The following is a 17,141-nucleotide window of genomic DNA, read 5'->3' on the forward strand; positions in this document are numbered from 1 at the left end:
TTTTAATTGATATTAGCAGAAGGGGTGTAAATTTAATTAAACAGATATCATTAATATAATGAACAACTGTGCGTGGTTAATTTAAGGAACAACAGATAAATGCAACAAAAGGTGCCGTGGAGAATATTGCAAAAAACATAATTATATTTTAAAGAAAAATCCTCATGCTGGTTCACGAAGTTGTGTTGGATGTAACAACGGCGTTAGAGGATTATATCAGATTTGTAAAAATTGCGGTGGAGATCGATACAGAAGTTTGATGAACTATTACAGAAAAAGAAAGAACATAAATCCAAAACCACCATCAGAACTTGAATATTGCTTGAAACATAGAACAAATTCCCAGGATTCAGATGAAGATTCCCAAGATTGATAGCAGCAGAGAGGGTTCGTCTACAATTCTGTTTGGGACAAACAATAATCGTAGACGTGGTATTGACCTCTATGAAGGGTCACTATTTTTTTTGGTCTAAACACAAGGGTGACCATTCCCTTAAGTGGTCTGTTCACCCTCTCTGCTGCTGCTTCTAATCGTTCTCGGGCTATCCTTGCAGTATAAGATTCCGGATGTACCATTTTATTATAACAATAATTTTTTTCATAAATAGCAGCAGGGAAGGCGCGACCTCATATATGTAAACAAAATACATACTTTTTTTCGTATGATGTTTTGTTTTAAGCAAATTATATTTTAGCCAAGTGGTCTGTTCGCCTCCCCTGCTGCTAATGTGCCGGAAGGATTTGAATTTTAAATCTGCATTTTCATAATTGTTGATATATATGAAATTACTTTCATGATCAGGATATGGACTTATATTAGAAACTATCTTAATGTAAAGGCCAATTTACCTCAAAAGATTGTCAGTGAGAATGAATTTGTGTTTACTCAGGCATTGGGGACGTTTACCATTAAAGATATTTACATATGATTCAAATAAAAATCCAACGGTTTCACACGTTATACCGTGTGAATTGACCAGTCTTCACTTCACTAGTTATAAACTTTCTGCGTATAGAGTTCTTAAAGGTTAAGTTCTCGTGTTTTCTCGCGTGATGTAAAATGACCCTGAAGCAGACAGCTTATAAGAAGAACTAACTGGAGAGAAGAGAAAGTAAAATTTTAATACATGAGGGAAGTTTTGATGATTGCACTGTTGAGAACTATGAGTTCTTGGACCACCAGGGTGTTATTTGTCATAATACCTCATTTGGTAAGTTGTCAATGATGTAAGGTAAGGCATTTTCTCGCTGTATTACGCTAAAGTTAGTTTACAATTGGGCATCGTACACCGAATATGGAACAAACAAATGTGTGTCCTTGTTCGTTGGTATAGCTTTTCGGGATGAATTCCTCTAGCAGTTTAGATAATATTTGGTAAACGTGCATTGCCATGTATATTTGTACAGTTTGTGTACTTAGGTACTCTACATCTGGTAACTTGTTCGTACGCTTCAGACTGGGGTAGACTGAACGTTTTGCAAGTAAACAAAGCCATTTATAGTATTCGCTCATCTTGTACGTCCTTTCGTTTATTTCTAAGCACACAAACACACACACACACACACACCGATTTTGAAAACGAAAAGCATCAAGGACATAAAAAGATGCGCAAAACTTGGTCCTTTCATTCATCAGTTCATAATTTCTTACCTGAATGTCACCAGAGGGTCCCTAATACTCATCTTGTTGGCGTTTCGAACCAGATGAAGCTATCACTGTACACAAGACTGACCACTCACGGTAAACAAGACTGACCACTCACTGTAAACAAGACTGACCACTCACTTTAAACCAGACTCCTCGCTGCCTTTAGAACAGTCCATTTTTAGTACCCTTTGATTAAAAATACAAACATGTTAACAGTGTTAGGACTCCCTTGTTGAAAATCAGGCTTTAAATTATAAATTGATAAATGAAATGACATTGATGTCCATCTGTTCATTAGTACAGGTTTGTTATTGCTACTCGTCATAAACTACTTGGAGGGTTGTCATGAAACTTGACACACACATTCATCCCAAGGTCCTCTATGCAGCCTCACTACTAAGCTAGTCCCACTTTTATCTGATGATTTATTATGTGATTTTGGAAATGATCTTTGTGCCAATTAGCTTGGGGGATATGTATGTATGTTAAGATTGTAACAAAATGTTTACAACACTTGTCCCCTTTATGTTTTTTCTTTGTTGTGGTTACTTGCTAAAGTCAGTCTAATATGTGTATCGGTTCTCATTTTAACTAAATAAAATTCTTTGTAAGAATGTGTTAACGTGTGTTGTTGCAAAACATAAAATTACCCATTCTCATTGGAGCACTTCCATTGTCAGTTTAATCTTTAGTTTCACAGGTGTGTATTTTTTTCACATTATCAAGGTCTTCAAATTTGGAGGTTTGTACACATTGCATTTAGTCTACAATTCTATAATGGCTAAATGGAATCATGATCAGTTTTGAAAAATGCTGGAACTTACAAACATTTTTCATGGTCTAGCTAGTCCTAACAGAAAAGGGTGCTGCTCAGACATCTAATATGGCCACCACAGTGGCCATTTTGAGATCTTTTATCATACTCCTCATGTGTGGATGGTCATATTGACATCGGATTTTCGCTAAAAGACTTCTTATAATGTCATCACCTCTCTCACAATACCTCCTGCACAGTGGTGTCCAAAAAACATAGGTTGCAGAATAAGCAAGGAGAGTGAGTTGCCAAGAGATTAAGAAAGGGATAGAATTGTCACTGAGAAAGTGGTATAGGTTTGCTGTTTTGAATGCTTGTGTTAAAGTTGCATTGGAAATAATTGTCAATAAATTATCATTTTGCATTTTTTATAAGATAAGTGGGAACCACACCTGCCACAGCATTATTAGTGGGAATTGAATCTGGGCACTGTAACGAGGATGTGGTGGTGTAGATGGTCTTAAATGAAAATGATGCATATCTGATGTTCATGATGTCCACTGTCTTGAATTTTTTTTTAGCACCGCTCCTTTTGATTGGTAAGTTATAACAGCATTGGGTTTTAAGAAGAAGACCTTGTATGATGTCCAGTTGGTTCTGCTTGGGCTGCCATTATGGCCACCAGAGTGGCCATTTTGAAAATCCTGTTATAGCTTGTCCTCCCTAATGGATGGTCATACTGTGCTGATTTGATGTTTAATATGGCCACAGTAGCCATCTTAAAGATCATGTTATTGCTTTTGGTCCTGAACAGAAAGCAATATCATGATTGGGTTTTCATCAAAAGATATTATGATGTCTGGTTTGTCCAAAATGTAAATGGTCCTGCCCGGACATCTAATATGGTCATCTTGAAATTCTTGTTACTGCTAATCATCTTAAGTCATACAAGTTTGGGGTTTTCAGTGGAAAACTTCTTTTAGTTTTGAGTTGGTATCATGTAAAAATTGTGCCAATATGATATGCAACATGGCCACCATGGCATCCATCTTGAATGTCTTACCACTCAATGGTCCTGGATGGAAAGTCATATCAGCATTGGATTTTCACCAAAAGACTTCTTAATGATATCTCACTGGTACAAAAAAAAGGGCTGCCATAATGAACACAATGAAAATCTTGTCACTTATTCTTTTGAATTGATGTTGGTGTCAAGATTGGGTTTTCATCATGGTCTTCTAATGGTGTCTTGTTTGTCTGCTACGAAAATGGTCTTGATCCAACATCTAATATGGCTGCCACAGTGGCTGATTCATCTCTTATTGCTCAAGAACATTAAAGATGGTTTCAACACTTGGCAGTTAAAAAGAAGAAATGATCTTATCTTGAATTATTGTAAATTCATTTTGGGCAGTAGAGTGTCCATCAATCTGAGGGGCTCTTGTTCAGTTGAGATACATCAAAGAATAATAAAAATCCAGTCTGAACTGTTTCTGAAATGTTACTTGGTGGGATTTCTACTAATGAGTTAGTGGGTGATATGCAATTGAATTTTGTTTAAAATCATTTATAAGAATGTCTCTTATACTTGAATGAAAATGAGACTAGTCTAAAACTGTTGGTACAATACATGTTGATCCGTTTTTAATTGGGGGAAAAGAATGAAAGCTTAGTAAAATACATTTGTCTACAGCCATCTGTGACACACAAGTATGTACCTAGTATTCATTTTTACAACATGTAACACAACTTTACAGCTTTCATTGTTGCAGTGATAGTTTGGGTTTATGTTTGTATAGAATTCCAAACTTTTTCCTCTTATGTTTATGACAGAATCTCATATCAAATGCAGTCAAGATTGAGCGTGATGCAGCAGTCAAAGCATACAACTTTGTGCAGGTGGTATCCTACCACCAAATTTACAACATTTGGCAGGTATTATCTTCCCATGAGTGGTAACATTGATGAGTATGGTAAGATAGCAGTTAACAGTCAACACCATCATAATGTGTTGTGTTTGTTTTTTCCTGAACTCTGCTGACCCACTGAAGGATTCCCTCTTTTTTGAGCTGGATTCTTAGTTTTTCCATCTGGAATTCCACTTTTAGAGTATTAAGGATCCAGGACTCTAAGAGTCAAAGTTATGTAGAGAGCATTGTCTAAAATCAAAATAAATAAGGAAAAGATAAGTATGTCAATAAACTACATTAATGTCAAAAGTCAAATCAGTGGACTACATTAAGGTCAAAGGGCAAATGACATGAGTGTATATAATTCTTGAATACATGTATTATGCAGGCTTTTCAACTCACCCTTGCTTAGTATGCTTAGTACACTGTTATCTAATTACCAAAGGCCAATGTGATGGCAGTTATCTAATTACCAAAGGCCAATGGGATGGCAGTCAATTTACATTTTATGTGAGTAGGGTTGGGTCAGCAGATTGAAATGTTCCCACAACCATGATTACATTATAAGAAATATATTTTAACTTAATTGAGCCAAATTATCTCAGAAACTTTTGTTTTGATCTTGGTCAAATTTTGAAGTTCACATCCTTCCTTTGGTCTGTGTAATACAACTGAAAATATCTGATTATTTGGGTGCATTAGAAAATATTTATGTAAATATGCATGGGTGGGGTGTCACACAAAGTTGGGAAAGGTTAATTGGATATTGATCTGTATGTTGAGCCATGGAAGCAGCAGCTAGATGGCTACCCTCCGCTACTGCTTAGGGGCATACAGAAAATAATTGCACTTAGAGAAAATCTGTAACACTGCATGATAATAATGACCCTTTGACTGGATTCACAATTAAAGGGTGCAGGTTCAGATTTTACATCATATCAGCCTGGGTCAGCTACGGTAGTGCATCCTTGGGCAAGGCACTTTACTCAGTTACCCCAGCACTATATATATTTATGTTGCCATGAAACAAAACACAAAATTAATGTCAATGAACAATTCAGTTGAAGGACTTTAAAAAATGTCTGGCCTTGCTTTTGGATAGATTACCCAATGTACCTCACATTATCAGTAAATATTTTACACCTGCAAATTAAGGGGTTGAGTAAGAAAATTAATTGTGGAAACTCTTTAAGAAATTAACTGGAAAGGATAGTAATAATGATAGTATATTTTGCGATGGTTGATGAAACAGAACCACATTTTAAGGAATCTGGCTTGATAAATATATCTGATTATCAAGGCAGTAATTGTCTAGTATGAACTTAATAATAAGCTTTATGGTGGAAACACTTGAATTGGATTTGCTCATTCTGATTTGTCAAGTACAGCATCAAGGTAAAAACCAAATGAAAATTATGAAGGCAAGCTCAGAGGACTTGATAACTATTATGTTGCTGAAATACGGAGCTAATCTTTTATCATAATGCTAGTCACAAAATTCTTTAACACATTGACCCCTGGAGGTTTTTGTTGTTTTCATCTGAAATTGGAGTAGGAAGCACATTTTGAAAGCTATTTCTGAATACATGTACATCCTAAAACATCAACTTCCAGATGATCTTCCAATAACATAATGCCTAGTTATGTTAGAAACATTGTTTTTCTGTGGCTGTTTGGCTCGCTTATGAGCAGAAGTGTAAAAGTTGGAGTTCTTTTTATTTTTTTAATATTTTTTTTTTGCTTAACAGACCTATTATTTTCGTATCGAGACCACTCTTTATACCAAATGCCCATCTTATCCTACTTTTTGCAAAGGTTCATCTGTCTGTTTGCAATTCATACCGGTCTACCTTATATTTGAGACCAAAAAGTTTAAAATCCAGACACAAAATCAGATTCCGACCATGTGCAAAACATTGGGTAGAAAAAAATCGGTTCCAAAAAATGAGGTTTTTCCCTCTGTATGTTATAGTGAAACTAGAAATCCCAGATTATTTTGTATCATTGTAGAGCTACATCTGTCTACCTTTCTATAATACCACCCACTTTAGTGTATCATACATGACATTGACGCTACAGAGCTCGGCAGTAGGCCACTACCTCCTGTCACATAAACTCATCACCAGGGGTTAATGTGTTAATGAACTTTCACAACTGGAATACTTCCAAAAGTTTGGGCTCTGTACAGATAATTTCCCCTCAGCACAAAAGTGGTTCCAATAGAAACCCAAACAACTTTCATGGAATTGTAAAAGTAAAATGGCTGTAAATAGTTTGCAATGTATACTAGCAAATCATTTACAGCCATCATAACTAAAGGCATCCTAGGCTGTATTATGCCAAGGAAATGAGATGTAAGTGTCTCGCCCAAGGAAATGCCAAGGCAGTTTACTCAGACTGGGCTAGGCAAGTAAAACATCTTCTTTTCAATAAACTCAGAAATATCGATAAGTATGCAAAACTTACCATACTGCCTAATTTCTGGTATTTTTCTCAGTTTAAAAGTGATTGATTTTCAGTTCTTGTCATTGTTTGCAATGGTAATGAATATTCAGAGCTATATATAACTGTATTAAAGTGTTGATAGTTACATTATTGGATTTCATCAAAACTGATTATGGAAAGTATTACATAGTGCCTGCACAATATGGTAGGACATGGATTAACCAAACAGTCAATGACATTGGTGGTGTAAATGTTGATGACAGCTTGACCTGCAGATCAAATACCATTTTATGCCTTTAATCATGTAAAGATCAGCTTCTTGGAACATGTTGACTAATGATCCCTGAATAAAGTCCTTGACAAAATTATTTTTCTTCTAGTGGGCCACAATTCCTGTGAACCAAAATATGTGCTTAAAAAGTGAGAGTTGATGACTTTTCTATTGGACTAAGCTACATGTTTTCAGAAAATCATAAAAAAACAGCATGCATGATTCATACAACCTTGTAGATTCCTTGGATTTGAGGGAGCTGCCTTGAAAACTCATTTAATTGCAAAAGATTGGTTTTACTTTTGAAAAGTCCTTCACTTTGTTTGAAAAACTTATTGAATTGTACCAAACTCCATGAATTTATCAGAGGCTAAGCAAAATGTTAAAACTGGGTAAAAATTGTATCACTCTTTCATTTAAGATGTTTTGTAATTTACACAATATGCAAAAATAATGAATAAATAAATTTGGTGGATTAATGGACACACAATACTGGTAGTTAGGAAAGTAAATATGGAAAAGGTTTAATTTCCATAAGACAAAATAGTCCTTGTAAAGCCCTTGAAAAAGGTATCCATTGTTTACAAGCTATCAGGTATCCATTTTTTACAAGCTATCATGTGTATAACTTTATGCTTTGTTGATAACACTATGATTAGACATGTATAAGGTTGTGTCTGAGCATATTTACAACTATAAATAATTAGATTTGCTGGAATCAGTTTCTTGAAAAAAAGATTTTCAGAGCTCAAGAAACACTTTTTAGAACTTTGAGAATACAATATTCGAAATGATTCCTTCAAAGAATTAAGAACAGTACCTTAGAACAGTTTGATACAAAGAAACACAGATGATTGTAGTTTACTTTGTTTACATTTCTACTGTTATTGATGTGTAACTTGTCTTACACTGATAAACTTGACTAATCAGAACTCTTATTAGTAACAGTCACTGCTTCCAGGACTTTCAGTTTCCTGTCTGCAGCTCAGGTTTGAAATAATGGTCTACACTTTTCAATGTATTTTTTTTAGCCAGCACTCTCCATTTTTGAAGAAAATGTTGTGAGTCTGGATCTTCATTTTCAGGAAAAATGCTAAATTATTTTCAGTGTCTTGTTTTTTGTTTTTTTTGGGGTTGCTGCTTTGGTGCATATATATGCCCCTCCCCCCCCCCCCTTCAAACTTATAGTGCACATACATGCTTGAAATTATTTTAGGTGCAGAAACCTAAAACAGATTAATGCATTGCATATTCTGCATGTAGCTTTGGAATGCACAGCTTTCTCTGCACTTCAAAGTCCATGACAGTGAGTACAGAGATACAAATCTATAAAATGGTCTGTGATGGAATGACGGATATATAAATCTCTAATATGGGCTGAGATGGAAGTACAGATATACAGATCTCTAAAATGAACTGGGAAGTACAGACATACAAATCTCTAAGATGGACTGGGATGGAAGTACAGACATACAAATCTCTAAAATGGACTGGGGTGGAATTACAGATATACATATCTCTAAAATGGACTGGGAAGGAAGTACAGACATACAAATCTCTAAAATGGACTGGGATGGAAGTACAGACATACAGATCTCTAAAATGGATTGGGATGGAATTACGGTGATACATATCTCTAAAATGGACGTGGATGGAATTACATGCATACAAATGTTTGGAGAGACAGGAACACAATATATGCACTAATGCTATTGCAGTGTGGTCATAAAAATTTTTGAATAATTCTTCCAATAATTGTTTACAATTTTATTCAGCATTATATGATGGGCCATTCATAGATAACCCTATTGATAGGTATGAATGAGGCAATGAAGAAACAAATGCTAATTGACAAAACATTATAAATATGAATGGGTTAAAGAATGATGGTCGTACAGTGGTTATAGTACTTTCAAGTTACAACTATGTCTTCCATCAGGCCCCCTCCATAATAATCAATTGAGATTGTCGATATTTCTTTGTTCTTGAAGGGAATTGTCAAGTAAATAAAGATTATGTTTGCAGGGGAAGAAGTTCTTGGCAATAAATATAAATTGTCTTTTAGAGGCAAGAATGTAATTTTACACTTGGCTAAACAAAGTAATGAAACCTGCCACAAATATCTGGATGAATGAAATTGATCTATTTCCCTCTGTTCATCATATGAAATTATGCCAATTTAGCGGACACTCTGTCATCCAATTTAATGCATGCCCCAGCATTTCCAGAGGCTGTTGCTAGAATAAAGTAAAGGTCTAGTTAACTCAAACAGAAAATGTTCTTTTAGTCTTTTAAAGATATAAAAGTATATCTTTTTTGAAAATTGAATAAAGGATCACCCTAAATTGTCTCCACATGTAAAAGGGTTGGTGAGAAAAATAATATTGGTTAATGATCTTAGTTTATAATAAAATCGTCATTGTATCACATTGCATTCTATCCAGGGTCCATCTTACGATGTACATGTAATTATGTCTTGCTGGTCAATGTTATTGGGTCCATGTGTAAAAAATACATGCATTAAGAAATTTTGTGAAAGTCATGCAGCTTTTTGAGATGGTCAGGATTATCAGATATTGGTCCTATTGGAGAATTTACGTTTTGGACATCGATGTTTTATGCATACACTTATATTTTTGTTGGAGAAATCTTGTCTTTGAAGTCAAATTGTTTTTAGCCACCTATTAGTAACACATTGCAAACTGTTCTAAATCTAGTTGTAAACAACATCCACATTGCAAATTGTTCCAATTTACCCAGTTGGTCTGTTAATGTATCACAGTGATGTCATCTTTAAAAATGAAATAATTGAATAATATTCTCACTGATATTTATTTGTGGCCCAGTCTATTGGTACAGGTAATGGTTCCTCATTAACAAGACTGCCGGCTGCTTAGTATATGCATATTATGTCCCGTATTTTAAAATGTTTATGTGCTTTTGTTATATGCCCACCAAAAGTAAGGAAGAAGCCAATTGATTTGGGGGTCAAAAGGTCAAAGGTCAGGGTGACTCCAACTGAAGGAAGAAATGTGGTTTTTGCTAAATAAAATTCAGTCTTTATCATAGAGGACTACTAGCATGGGGCAGTTGAATAATGTATCATTTGCATACTCTCGTATATATTGTAACTGTTTTGAATGTGAGATAAAAAAGTATTATTAGCCTGTCCCAAATATGCATACCATACTTCTTCCAATATAGGCCCATGTCTATCATATTTCTCCCACTATAGTCCCATGTGTACAATATTTCTTCCATTATCGGTCCATGTTTGTTAACAAACTTATCAACGTGCTCCACACTTCTTCCACTAATGGTAATGTTGATAATAAACCTTTCAATGTGCACTATACTTCTCCTACTATGAGTCCATGTTTGACAATGAAGCCATCAAAACTTAGAAGCTCTAATAAGGGTTACTGTTCAGCATTCCTGCACTTTGATACAGCTGTCAGATGTAAATTTAGATACCTCTGCCACACACCCCCATGATCTTGATACAAGGATTTGTTAAATTAGGAGAAATTGGTAGCATTTAGTGGAAGAGTGTACCCTGTGCTTGGTCAGGGTGAAACAATGTTTTGATATAGATATATATATATATATATATATATATATATATATATATATATATATATATATATATATATATATGGTGAACCCTTTGATCATTTGAGAAATAAACTATGTGTGTGCACGTGTACATTTGTGTACTAGTACATGATATTGCTTGATTTGTTTTAGATTAAAACTTCAGTTCTCATTATCTGTATGTTGTGATAGGTATTTGTATACATTATGCACATGTTTATGTGAATTTAATCAGTTTCCCATAGGGAGGCATTGAAGACGTGTGTAATTGGGTATGTACCACATCAATACAAAAGCAGGGTCCATGTTCTTTTCTGTATATTAAATTTGGGAAGTGAATTTGCAAATATTTAATGCAGACAACACAGTTTATACTGAAATCAACTGTATTAGAAACCCGATAAGGATAGTATGCAGTCTGTCTGGTTATTTACATTGAATGCTTCTGTTTGGTGTGAAATGCCAGTAATTAGTTTACACATTAACCCCTGGAGGATTTTGTCATTTTCGCCTGAAATTCGAGTAGGAAACAGAGTGTGAAAGTTATTTCTGAAAACATCACAAAAAAAAAATTCTATGTGATCTTTCAACAACATACATACTGCCTAGTTGTTGCTGCGCATGAGCAGAAAGGTAAAAATTAATTTATTTTTTAAAAAAAAATTTGTGTTAAAAGGACCCATTATTTTTGTATCCTGACCCAAAATCTTATTCCGACCACTGGTGAATTTTGGGTAGAAAAAAATCTGGTCCAAAAAATTAGGTTTCTCCCTCTGTATTTTGTAGTGCAACTAGAAATTCCAGATTATTTGGTATCTTTGTTGAGCTACATCTGTCTACCTTTCTATAATACCACCCACTTTAGTGTATCATGCATGACCATGACGCTACAGAGCTTGGCAGTAGGCTATAAAATGTGTTAACAGTGTTTGGGACCCCCTGGTGTCAGTCAAGTTAGAAATTATAAATTGATGAATGAAATGACTAAGTTTAGTGTCTATTGTGTATTCTTAATACTTTTTATTTATTCAGTTGGTAGGGGGCTACAAACAAATGGGAGGGTGTGCTAATACCTTACTAATATTTGTCTTATAGGTTCTGAGTGTGTGTGTGTGTGTGTGATTTGAATTTGGATTTTTAAGGTAGCTTTTTTTAAAAATCTGTCACATTGCTATGATGTCTGCAGTGTGGCAGTTTATAATGATGTCCCACCTAGTCACATTATACTGACACCAGACCAACCAAACCTAACACTAACCTCATAATGCTGAGCACCAAGCGAGGAAGCTGTTAGTAACATTTTTGTAAGTCTTTTATATGACTTGGCCGGGGATTGAACTCATGACCTCCTGCATCTGAGGCAGATGCTCTAACCACTAGACCACCGAAGTACAAATGATCAGAAGTGTGTACAATACCATTACACATGTATATACATTGTCAGATTTTCCATTACATGTATGGCAATGTGCAAAGCTTGAGTTCACATCTGATTATATTATTACTAGTATAATGTAGTGACCATGTGATGAGGGTATGATGTGAGTGTGCCAATTAGCCTATGGTTTTGTAACCTTGTAACCCAGTTGTTTCCGAAAACTTCCTTCATGTTCATGCATGTCACAAGTCTGTTACAGTGATGGAAAACCAATAATTTAAATAGTCTTTGGTACATGCTGAATTATCAATTAAACAATGACCTATAATGAACTACCAGTTGTTGAACTTAGTCATTGGCTCTCATTCACCCAAGGTTTGAAAAGTTAATGTAATACAGAATAATTAACAAGACAGATGCATTGTACATCAGTACATTTTTAACAGTGTGTTTAATTACCGGTAGTTTATATGGTGTTCAGTGGGATTTATAGTCTGAAGAAAAAAAATAAATGACTTGAGTGAAACTATCATTTAAATGTGAAAATTTAGAAGCCAGGTATTGTCATAGTTTTAGAATTTCAATTAGCCTTATTCCATTCATAGTACATATGGCTTTTTCCTGCAGTGACACTCTTCTGAGCCACATTCTTTGTGATGTAAGTAGGAAGCAGTTGTAGAATTATTGCTACTATAATAAGATATTTTCAATCATTTATGGTCATTAAAAATGTATGATAAATATGATTTGCCAAGTTATGACTTTAACATGAACTCTAACAGTGGCCTATGAGAATACAATAAAATGCATTGATAAATAAACGTATTGACTACAACATTATCTGGGGAGTTCACTGACTTTCTTGGTTGATCGAAGATAAAAGTCGTCTTCTATTTGTTGATATTATTTACATGCCTGGCATATTATGTTATGGCCTTGTCCTTCCATCCATGCATTAATGTGTGCATGTGTCCATATGTGCATGTATAGGTCCCATTGTTAACATTTGCTTGTCCAGTCCATAAGTTAGTAATGGCAGGACAGATTTTCACGAAACTTGGCCCAAATATATATCAAGACTAGACACTGTGTTAAGCATCATAGCCATAACCCCTGCTCAAGATCAAGGTCACATCAAGCAAAAATGTAATTTTTTTACTTGTATCCTTGTCTGGAGTATAACTTTTAAACTACTAAAGATATATTAATGACAATTTACATGAGTATATATCATATATAGATGGTGTGTCACATTTAATGTCTCAAGGTGGAGGTCACGGGAAGGGATGGTGCAACTCTGCCTTGTATCCTTGTCTAGTGTATAATTTTTGAATCACTAAAGAGGTTTTAAGTAAATGTAATTTTCAGGTTTTATATCATGACTAATAGTGTGCCATATACCATAGCTATGCCCCTTGCCTCAAGGTCATGGAAAGGGAAAATTTAAATTAGAGACCTCTCTCCATGTATGGGTACAACTTTAAAACTAATGAAGATGTTTCAATGAAATTTTAGCCATTTATATTATCTTGACTGTACAGTGTCCTGCCTTAATTTACAATCATTCCCCTTCCTCTTGGTCAAAGACACAACAAGGGACAGTGTAAATTGTGGCCTGTTTCCTTATTGAGTCTGTCACAGATATTGTTTTGAAACTATAGCCATGTCCACACTTTATCATACAGTATTTAATTCTTTTGCCTAAAGGTCAGATTTATTAGTAGGGAAAAGATGAAGAGACAGGTATATCTTGTGCTGTTTTTCATATTCTTCTTTTGTTGTGACAAGGGTAACCATTCCAATATTGATCTTACTGACTGGAATAGAGAGTTGCTGTTCCATTAGTGATATACAAACCTGGCATAGAGGGTTACCATTCCAATAGTGATATTCTAGTCTGGCATAGAGTTGCCATTCCAGTAGTGATATTCTAGCCTGACATAGAGGGTATCCATTCCAATATTGACCTACTAGCCATGCATAGATGGTAACCATTTAGATATTGATCTACTAGCCTGGTTTCGAGGGTGACCATTCCAATATTTATCTACTATCCTGGCATACATGGTCACCATTCCAATAGTCATTTTCTAGCCTGGTATACATGTTTACCATTCCAGTAGTGATTTTCTAGCCTGGAATAGAGGGTAACCTGATTCCATGATTCATTTTCTAGCTTGACGTAGAGGGTAACCATTCCAAAATTTTCTTGTTGCCTTTCATAGAGGATAACGAGGGTACCCATTCCAATATTGATCTACTAGCCATGCATAGATGGTAACCATTTAGATATTGATCTACTAGCCATGCATAGATGGTAACCATTTAGATATTGATCTACTAGCCTGGCTTAGAGGGTGACCATTCCAGTATTTATCTACTAGCCTGGCATACATGGTTACCATTCCAATAGTGATTTTCTAGCCTGGCATACATGTTTACCATTCCAATATTGATCTTCTAGCCTGACATAGAGGGTAACCAGATTCCATGATTCATTTTCTAGCCTGGCATGGAGGGTAACCATTCCAAAATTTTCTTGTAGCCTTTCACAGAGGGTAACCATTCTAATATTGTTCTTATAGTCTGGCATAATGGGTAACCATTCCAGTAGTGATAAAAATCCTGCCTGGCATCGAGGGTAACCATTCCAATATTGATCTAAACTGGCATAGAGAGTATCTATTCCAATATTGATCTTCTAGCCTGACATAGAGGTTAACCTGATTCCATGATTCATTTTCTAGCCTGGCATAGAGGGTAACCATTCCAAAATTTTCTTATAGCCTGACATAGAGGGTAACTGTTCCAATGTTGTTATATCCTGGCATAGTGGGTATCCATTCTAATAGTGATATTCTAGCCTGGCATAGAATGTAACCTGATTCCGTGATTGATTTTCTAGCCTGACATAGAGGGTAAAATGATTCCATGTTTGATTTTCTAGTCTGACATAGAGGGTAACATGATTCCATGATTGATTTTCTAGCCTGGCATACAGGGTTATCATTCCAATAGTGATGTTCTAGCCTGGTATAGAGGGTAACCATTCCAATATTGATCGTCTAGCCTGGCATAGAGGGTAACCTGATTCCATGGTTGATTTTCTAGCCTGGCATGGAGGGTAACCATTCCAAAAATTTCTTCTAGCCTTGCATAGAGGATAACCATTCCAATATTGTTCTTACAGCCTGGCATAATGGTTAACCATTCCAATAGTGATATTCCTGCCTGGCATAGAGGGTAACCATTCTAATATTGATCTAAACTGGCATAGAGAGTATCTATTCCAATACTGATCTTCTAGCATGGCACAGGGGATAACTATTCTAATATTGATTTTCTAGCCTGGCATAGAGGGTAACCATTCCAGTATTGATCTTCTAGTCTGGCATTAAGGGTTGATTTTCTAGCCTGGCATAGATGGTAACCATTCCAGATCTACTAGCCTGGCATAGAGGGTATCTATTCCAGTATTGATCTTTTTAGCCTGGCATAGAGGGTGGCCATTTCAGTATTGTTCTTCTGGCCTGGCATAGAGGGTAACCATTCCAATATTGATCTTCTAGCCAGGCACAGGTGAGGGTAACCATTCCAATATTGATCTTCTAGCCAGGCACAGGTGATGTTCAGGTCAAAAGCCATCAAAATTTTGAAACAAAGGTTGGAACTTTTTGAAAGTTTTGCTCAAAGCTTAAACTTATGATTAACTAAAAGTTTTAAAATTTGTTGATGGACTTGTTATCAAACGGGGGTTTATAGTGGGAGAAATATGGTATACCATTTTGGGATGGGTTTGGTGTTTTATTCGAATATAGTCATATTACTGATTTGCATTCATCAGTAACATGAAATTAAAAAATACTTATTGTTCATATAAACAAATACTGTATACACAAGAAAATTTTAAAATAATTTCATTCCCAAAATCAGTTTAGGTGATCATTTTAAATATTTTTTCAAAAGAAAGCACAAAAACAATATACTAGAAAAGATTCTTGATAATTACATCGCATACAGGTCTTTAAAAAAATTCAGTAATAATTTTTTCTTAAAGGATTTAGAGCAGATCCTCAAGGATAGTATCCGATTTTATATGATGCTGATGACATTTTAAGCACTTGGTTATATCTATTTTTTGGATGTTGTCAGTCCCCATGCACCTTTGAATACAAATAGAGTGAAGTATGATTATTAACCTGACTGGGTCACCCTCGAAATTTTAGATATTATCAACAGATGAGACCATTTAAAATCTATTCATAATGAAGATGAATGCAAAATCTGCAGAAATATAGCTAACAAATCATTAAGTAAGCAAAGAAACACAATTACAAAATAGTCCTTGATGATCAGAAAATCAACCCCAAAACTATGTGGAAAATTTTAAAGCAATTTGAAGCAGGGAGGTGCTAGAATAAAAAAGATATGTCATCGCTAATTAATGATGGTGACCATGTTAATAATCTCCTGATGACATTACAAGAATTTCAGTGAATTCTTTGTAAACATTACATCTAAAATTATAAAACATAATTTGGACTCCTATCATCCTGAATTGAAAAGTTCTTCTTCCAAAATGCTTCCAAACAATAATACATTTGAAATTCATGAAGTGATTTCAAAGGTCAATTTAATTATTTAAAAGCTATTGCTTGTATCATTACCTTTCTCTGTAATCAGTTTGAGAATAAGCCAGTTTTCCCAATTTTGGTTTAGCTGCCAAAATGACAGCACATAAAGCTGGATCAAAAGAGGAGGAAAACAGCTATTAACTGATATCAACCCTTTCATCTCTTTTCAAATTTCTATGAAATTGACACAACTACTTTATGAACTATCTCAACAATTGTACTCCATGAAAATCAATTTTGCTTTCAAAATGATCAATCTTGTGATGCACCCATTTATCTCTTAGGATTGTCAGTGACTGAAAGTCTTAAAGAAGGAAAGTTAGTAGGAATTATAATGATTCATTTTCAAAAGGCTTTTCACCAGTGTAGCTGATGAAATTATTCTTGAACAGTTAGAAATCTATCATTGTGGTGAAGATATTCTTAAGTGTTTCAAAGCCTTCTTGGTTGTGAAAAGGTGACATTAAATAGACTTCTGTCTGAAAATAAAACCACAATTAATGTTGA

At 35.0% G+C, this 17,141-nt stretch overlaps 1 protein-coding gene across 1 annotated transcript in view; it reads left to right on the top strand.

Annotated features, from left to right (window-relative positions):
* The first annotated feature begins 1,073 nt into the window (after nt 1–1,073).
* The window catches only part of LOC149776729 (uncharacterized), a 45,087-nt gene continuing 29,019 nt past the window's right edge, over nt 1,074–17,141 (top strand). The window contains exon 1 of the mRNA XM_089941258.1: nt 1,074–1,211. Coding sequence (XP_089797384.1) covers nt 1,128–1,211 — 84 coding nt within the window. The 5' untranslated portion in view covers nt 1,074–1,127. The remainder of the gene's footprint in view (nt 1,212–17,141) is intronic.

This window comes from Sinohyriopsis cumingii, chromosome 18 (genome assembly GCF_028554795.1).
Source record: "Sinohyriopsis cumingii isolate HCF-2022 chromosome 18, ASM2855479v2, whole genome shotgun sequence".
Lineage (NCBI taxonomy): Eukaryota > Metazoa > Mollusca > Bivalvia > Unionida > Unionidae > Sinohyriopsis > Sinohyriopsis cumingii.